This window comes from Otolemur garnettii, unplaced genomic scaffold, assembly GCF_000181295.1.
Source record: "Otolemur garnettii isolate 467f Iridium unplaced genomic scaffold, OtoGar3 scaffold00018, whole genome shotgun sequence".
NCBI classification, from domain to species: Eukaryota; Metazoa; Chordata; class Mammalia; order Primates; family Galagidae; genus Otolemur; species Otolemur garnettii.
The window spans coordinates 14,295,103-14,303,138 of NW_003852413.1; the positions used below are offsets into that span (position 1 = coordinate 14,295,103).

An 8,036-nucleotide genomic window follows, 5' to 3' on the forward strand; every position below is an offset into this window, starting at 1 on the left:
CCCAGGGGGACAGCTTGAGGGCTTGTCTTAAAAAAAAAAAAAAAAAAAAAAGGGGGGGAGTCATGTCACCATCCACTGAGCCAGAAAGCCCAGTGCCAAGGCTGACTTTCTATGCAGCCCTGTCACCTCCATCTGGAGGCCCTGAGACAGCAGTCCTCCATCTCCAGGTGCCCGAAGTGTCCACTCCTCAGTGCGGGAGAGCTGGACAAGCACTACTTCCTGGTAGGCACCTACGTGGCACAGGAACTCGGGCCCAGTGAGCCGAGGGCCATAGGCACGATAGAAGTGGAGCAGGAGCTCAGGATCCTGTGATGGCCATGAGGCTGGTGGGCCAGAGTCTGCAGGGACAGTCTGAGTTCCTCCTTGCCCAGAAATCCCTCCTGAGAACCTAGAGGGCACAGTATGCGCTGTGGCCACCATGAGGAGGACAGACTGTGTTCACCCTTGCTTGGAGGGCTGCAAGCACCGTGCAGGGGGCATGCACACACAGACACATACACCAACACGGAGACACACCCACAGACACATCTACTAACATGCAGACACATTAATACACAGAGACACACACAGGCACATACTGACACACAGGTACACACTGACACCCATGCAGACACACACACACACACAGATATACACACTAACACATACTGGTATACACAGATACATACTGACACCCTGACACACACACTAACACAGAGAGACACTAGCACACACAGACACACACACACATACACACATTGACACCCAGGCGGACACACATGCATAGATACACTCACTAACACACACTGACACATCCACAGACGCACATTTATACACGAACCCCCACCCTGACAGACCCGTGCCCAGCAGAGGCCTCCTCCTGCCCTGTCACTGGGAGGAAGGTCACTGCTCGGCAAAGGTCTCAGGCCATGGGCCTCCATCGTGGCAGGGACCAATCACTCCCGCCCACGCAGAACCCGCAGGGCAGAGTGAGAGTTCGGCCTCTCGCAGGCGGCTTCACGGCATGCGACAGGCGGACTGTCGTGCCCGGGCTACACGGGTGCTGAGGGCCTTGTGTCCGCAGAGTACAGCATCTCGGCGGCGGCCATCGCCATCTTCAGCCTGGGCTTCATCATCATGGGCACCATCTGCGTGCTCCTGTCCTTGGGGAGGAAGAGGGACTATCTGCTGCGGCCCGCGGCCATGTTCTACGCCTTCGCAGGTGCGGGGCCACCTTGCCCTTGGGGCCTGGGAAGGGGGCATCTCCCGCTGCGTCCAGAGCCACCTTGCTCGGGCCCTCGGCGACTCGAGGGCATTTGGAAGCCACGGAGATTCCCTGGGGAGCAGGTGACACAGGCGGGGAGGCACACAGGGAGGTGCAGGGGACGCGGTGGGGGAGGGGCGGTGACATCAGCTGGGGACCCTGGGGTGGGGGACGGGGCGGTGAAATCAGCTGGGAGGCCAGGGCGGCAGCGCTGAGTCCCGCCGTTCCCCAGGTCTCTGCATCTTCGTCTCGGTGGAGGTCATGCGGCAGTCGGTGAAGCGCATGATCGACAGCGAGGACACCGTGTGGATCGAGTACTATTACTCTTGGTCCTTCGCCTGCGCCTGCGCCGCCTTCGTCCTCCTCTTCCTGGGCGGGCTGGCCCTGCTGCTCTTCTCCCTACCTCGGATGCCCCGGAACCCCTGGGAGTCCTGCATGGACGCCGAGCCCGAGCACTAGCCCCACCGGGACCAGAGGCCCTGGGCCCTTCTGCTCAGGAAGACGGGTCTGGGCCCAGAACCTTCCAGAGAGACGAGGGGAGTTCTACCCTGTCCCAATCAGCCCGCCAGGGCCACAGACAGTCGCAGGCTGCTTCCCGTCTCTGAGCTCTTCTCTGGGCCGTGACAGGCTCCTCTGCAAGTGCATGGACCGAGGCCAGACCTGCCCAGGCCCGAGAGACGTGGGGCCAGCAGGGAGACGGTTTGGAGAGCCCCAGCCTCCCGCTGAAGCTGGAGGTGTCACCAGTTGTCTCTGATAAGCTGGCTCCAGATGTCCTCTGTAAACTTCCCAGGGAGGACCTGTGCTCATGTGGCAGTTCCTGGTAAACAGCCAACCCCTCTCACCCTCTACTGTGAGCCCCACATCCCCTCCTTGGCTCCCAGGAGCCCTGAGTAGCATTTTTTAACTGGGTAGAATCTGTGGCTTAAAATAAAAGCTCTCAGAAAACTTGCTTTTTCCTTGTGTCTTGCATAGAAATCGCTCAGATCCCTGGCCACACAGCCCAGGGACCCCTGACCCTAAAGAGAAAGGAAAATGTGTTGCCCAGATATGTTGAGGACTTTTGTGGGAACAAGGGGCAACCCATGTGGCTTAGGGGTTCTGACGTCCAACTTGTATCTCTGGGTCCTGGAATTGTTTCGGGAAGAAACTAGAAACTCTCTGATGAAGCAAGGGTGTTAAAAATAGGAGGGATTATTTCGAGAGTCGGCCGGCATGCAGTTGCCAACGCAGCGCTACAGCAGCCAGCCACAGGTGTCTGATTTCTGATGCTGGATTTTTGTTGCAGAGAACATGAGGAAACAGAGCTTAGCAGTCAGACGCTCAGCCCTACCCTGGGTGCCATGATTTGCACTCTTCTGCCTTCCAGAACCCCTTGGTATTTAGCTAGCCTTCCAAAATGGTAGTTAGACGTGGTCGGCAGATGGATCCCTTGTATTCCTTGCTTGGAGTGCCAGAGATTCCTTTTGGAGTTTATTCTTCTAGAGCAAACCATAGCCGAAGGGCTACACCTGGTGTGCCACCTTTTGTTGTGTGGTCCACAAGCTAAGAGTGGCTTCATAGTTTTAATTTTTTTTTTTTTAATCAAAGGAGAATAACCAGGCATGGTGGCTCACGCCTGTAATCTTAACATTCTGGGAGGACAAGGCAGGCCGATTCTCTGGTCTCAGGAGTTCAAGACCAGGCTGAGCAAGAGTGAGACTAAAAACAGCCAGGTGTTGTGGCGGGTGCCTGTAGTCCCAGCTACTCAGGAAGCTAGGGCAAGAGGATCACTTGAGCCCAGGAGTTTGAGGTTGCTGTAAGCTAAGATGCCACAGCACTTTACCAAGGGTGACAAAGTGAGACACTGTCTTTAAAAAAAAAAAAAAAAAAACTCATGACACATGAACATCATATGAAACTCAAATCTCAGCATCCATAAATAAAGTTTTATTGGGTCCCAACCATGCCCATTCTGTGGCTGTTTTTGTCACAACAACAAGTATTTATAACAGAGATCTTCCTGCCTGCAAAATCAAAAATATTTACTGTCTGGCCCTTAATGGAAAATATTTTCTGACCCCTGTTCTGAAGTGAAGCCATACACTCATCAGCCCGCCCATTAATCCCAAGCTGCTCCTATCTGGAAAGTGAGGAAAAAGGTACTTGACCATTAGTTCAACCTCCCGAGAACAACTGAGAAGAAAGAGCACGAGTCTGGAGTACTTGGGCAGTGGGCATGGCTGGGTTCACGAAGATTCTTCCCTGGTATCTCAGGGGCCTGGGCTGGACTTGGAGGGGTGGCAGAGGGGACTGTCCCAAACGTGCAAAGATCGAGTCCCGGCGCCAACTTGTTCCAGGGAAAGGAGAATAGGAAAATGGAAGTCCTGGGCAGCTGGAGACTTAACGCTTATGAGTAAGAAGGGAGACAGATGACTTCATCCCACAGACAGCCATCTGGGAGGTGGCTATTATCGCCACAGAATCAGACTGGTGTGCATGCTATACTTCCCCAGGAACGTCTGTGTCTCTCATCCCCCAACACACTTCTGAATGCAATAGCCACTGCACAGAATACACTTGGCTTCCCAGAGGTCTTTTGATAGGGACTTATGGAATCTTGATGCGAACCAGAGAGTGGAGGGTGGCTGCCAACAGCCACACATCCTTGTCTGCCCTGCCTCAGCAAAGCAAAACACCCTGATACCAACAAACCAATCAACCAAATCAATGAGGGAAAACTTTCCCCATACCCCAGCAACTGCTGCTTGCCAGGAAGGATGTGGGAACGGGCAGTTGGTCAGCCTTGTCCTGGTTGGGTCTGGCTGAGGACTGCAGGCCTGCACATGGGGCCTCACTACAAAGTCTGTCCAGGCTTTGCTCTGCTGGGTAGCTCTGGGCAACCAGAGAGCAACAGTGCAATCTGCTCTCCCGCCCGAGGCTGGCCTCGCAAACCCATGGCATCTCACTCCTTGTTTAAGTGCATGTGAATTTAACAGTCCCCAAACTCTGCTGTTCCATAACACTTTCTCACCTTCTCAGCATTTTTATATCCATCATCTTCCCCAAGGTAAGGAAAGCAGCAGATACAGGGCCAGTAACTGGGACATCAAGATAAATATTTCAGTGTGATGTTGTTCAAACATCGTGATAAAATACATGTAACATAAAATTACCATCTTAACCGTCTTTAAGTATACAGTTCGGTGGTGTTAAGTACACTCTCGTGGTTGTGCAACTGTCACCACTGTCCATCTCCAGAACTCTTTTTGTCATCCCAAATTGAAACTTTGCACCCTTTAAATCCCCACTCCCAATTTTCTCCCCCACCGGACCACCATCCCACTGTCTGGCTCTATGAATCTGACCGCTCGAGGTACCTCGTACAAGTGGAATCACACAGTATTTGTCTTTTCACTTAGCATCGTGTCCTCCAGGTTGTAGCAGGTGTCAGAACTGCCTCCCTTCTGACAGCTGAAGGGTGTCCCTTGTGTGTGGACACCACATTTTGTCTATCTGTTCTTCCCTGGATGAACACATGGGTGGTTTCTACCTTTTGGCTATTTTGAATAACGCTGCTATGAACAGGCTCTGAATCTCTGCTTTCAGCGCTTGGGATATATTCTAAAGCCAATATTTTTAAAAATCAAAATTAATGTAAAATATCTACTGTGAACATGATCTCAAAATTTTAAACAGGGACGGGATCCACAATTAAGAGGAACACTATCTAGCAAAGGCACAGATATCTGTATCCTCGAATTAACCTGAAACAATCAAAAAAATTTTTTTAATTAAAAATAAATTAGAGACACGATCCATATTACTGATTTTTTTCCTTTTGTGTCACACTCCCATGAGTGGGTTTAGCACTGGCATGTAGCCCTGGTCACCCCATTGTACAGAGGAGACGCTGAAGATCAGAGCAGTGCTCGCTTACTTGATTAACTGGCATCAGAGCAGAAATTAGAACCAAGGCTGATGGTTTCCTACCTGCCTAACCAGGCCTCTGAGCAACCTCATTTGGCTCCTACCCAGGCTACAAGAGCCAGGAAGGGGCAGTGATGTCTTACTCTTTTTCTGGCTAACATATGGTAGGGCCGCCCAAGTAGCTTGGCTCTTAATCCCTCTTTGACACTGAACATTTCAAGGGTCTCTGTGTACCTCTATTTCTTGCTAGCTGCCCTAATGAAGAGGGGGTTTAATCCCATCCTCCTGCAGTATTTGCCCTGACGGTGCCCTGCCCCCCCTTTTGACCAAATATTTTATTTACAAATCCATTTCTAATTTATACCCTGCCCGCTTTCAGAAAAGATTAGCAGTGGAGACAAGGTGTTAATAAATCCATGGTGTGGAACGCATCTATTACACCGATGATTGGAATTCAGGCTGGGACCAGCTGCCCCAGCCTCCCCAAGCCTTCATTTCACAGTCTCGCTCAATTGCAGCCACTGAGGCCAGAAATTAATCCCCACACAAAGCATTGATCCTACACGGTGAAGAAAGTTAATTAAGGTCATTGCCATCACAAGGAATGACACTTTCTGTTCTTTTGACTTTGCTCTCAATGAGAATTTTTGCCAGAATGTGAAAGGCCTGATTTCTTGGAAATTTTCATCATTTGGGGTTTAGAGTTGCCTGTCTGGGCCTACAGAGTAATCCTGGGGGAGGGGGAATTTGTCTGCAGAATCACAGCCTGCGAGTTCTCGGTTGTGATCATGAGGAACTCAAAAAGCATGTGTCCAAGGCACTGACTTAAACGGCCAAACCCTTTCCCACCCCGCCCGGCTAGGCGGATGTGGTCAGAAGCAAATTGATGCTACATTTCAGAGCCTCAGAGCAACCAGACACACTTCCCAACGCACCGATGAAGCCAATAAAAACAGGCGCACGGTTTACCTAGAAGCATCCAAGAGGCAAAGAGGTGACAATGTGTGACCCTCTCCATCTAGTGGAGGGGAAACGAGGAAAACAGCCATGGCCCACGTGGCCTCAGTGAGTGGCAGCAGAGAACCAAGGACAGATGCAACAGCAGGCAAGGCAGAAAGACTCAGGAGGGGGGCTGGCACCCCCGGTTACTCACGTCCGTGAGCCCCTGCCGTGTACTGGGCTGCAGGGCACAGGCCTGGTGGTAGAGTAGGAAGTGTTCTAGGTGGAGGCTGTGAAACTTCTCTGGGCCTCGGTTTCCTTATCTGTAAAGGTCATACCAGCTCACGTTAGACCATACACATGGTAGACTGATTCATGGTGAATGTTTATGCAGCTCTACTATTCTCTGAATCTATTAATACAAAGAAATGGTCCTATGGCCTGGAAAGACCACTGAAATACACTTGCAGTGAGGTTGATGACAGGGTTTAACCTATACCAGGCATTGGGCAGAGCGCTCAACACCGAGTTCTCTCTTAACCCTCGAGACAACCCCGCACTTTGGGTACTATTATTATTCCCCTTCACAGGTGAAGCAGCAGAGACTTGGAATGGCTGTGCATCTAGCCCAAGGTCACACAGCTAGTAAACGGCAGAGCAAAGACTCAGAGCCGTGTTTTTTCTGCTTCCAGAGCTGGGCTGTTAGCCCTTTTTGTCTGTATAATGTGAGTTCATTCCCACTGGGTCCCAATTTTCCGGAGAGACTAAGGGTTTCCAAAGGTCCCTCATAAGCTAGGCAGAGATCGGGTTTCAGTTTATTCTAACCTGTATGAAAACCAGCATGCACCTGTGTATATTACACACGCCAGTGTGGTGCCCTCATTTTGAGCCCTCCAAAGAGTTAAAACCTGTGCCATAATTATCTTCCAAGGAGACTTTAGTTAAAACAAGTTTCTTCAGCCCTTTCTCTGCAAACATTACAGCTTCTTATATGTGGTTCAGAGATTAGGATTTTTGTTCTGTTTTAGTCTTTGTAAAATTCAGGCCTTGGCGTGTTTGCTCAGATAAAATGGTACAAGCAAGTCTATTATTGTTTGTTTTTATGAATCACAATATTTGCTTGCCCTGTCCAATCAAAACCAAATAGTGTCTGATTCAGCTATCAGCATCGCATCTATCTGTCCTCCATAAATTCCTATTTCAAATGTTTGTGTTCTTCAGAATACCACAATTGCTCTAATGAATTGCTTTTGTAAGATGCTGTTATAAATTTGTATTTCCTAAGTGAATGTATAAAAGTAAAATGCCAATCTGCCTTATATATTTACATTCTTTTTTTTTTGTTGTTGAGACAGAGCCTCAAGCTGTCCCCCTGGGTAGAGTGCCGTGGCATCACAGCTCACAGCAACCTCCAACTCCTGGGCTCAAGCAATTCTCTTGCCTCAGCCTCCCAAGTAGCTGGGACCACAGGTGCCCACCACAATACCTGGCTATTTTTTGGCTGCAGCCATCATTGTTGTTTGGTGGGCCCGGGCTGGATTTGAACCTGCCACCTTACGTGTATGTGGCTGGGGCCTTAGCCACTTGAGCCACAGGCACTGAGTCTATATTTACTTTCTAACATACGATTTTGTTAAAGAAAAAGGATCCAGTTGCCTAAACTTTTTGAAAACCACAGACATCTGATCTTTAGATGACCTTTAAGATATAGTTCTAGCTATGTTCGGTGAAGCCAATCATGCAATTAAAGCCGATAAGAGTTCAAAAAAGAAAGATCTCCTTAAAGTAAAGTTCACAGTGTTCATCTTAGGGGTGGCCATGGAAGACTTCTGAGAAGGTAGTCGTATCTGTGAGAAGTGGGAAGGGGCAGAGACTCGGGCAGAGAGGAAAGAAGGGGATGGGTGGTAAATGTCCCTTCCAAATCTACCCCCTGACCTTTCACCTTCAA

General features: G+C 50.0%; 1 protein-coding gene across 1 annotated transcript in view; it reads left to right on the top strand.

The window, feature by feature from the left end:
• CACNG1 (calcium voltage-gated channel auxiliary subunit gamma 1) overlaps window positions 1-1,757 on the top strand; it is an 11,077-nt gene extending 9,320 nt beyond the window's left edge. The window contains exons 3-4 of the mRNA XM_003786189.1: window positions 1,064-1,201; window positions 1,476-1,757. Coding sequence (XP_003786237.1) covers window positions 1,064-1,201; window positions 1,476-1,702 — 365 coding nt within the window. The 3' untranslated portion in view covers window positions 1,703-1,757. The remainder of the gene's footprint in view (window positions 1-1,063; window positions 1,202-1,475) is intronic.
• The last annotated feature ends 6,279 nt before the right edge of the window (window positions 1,758-8,036 follow it).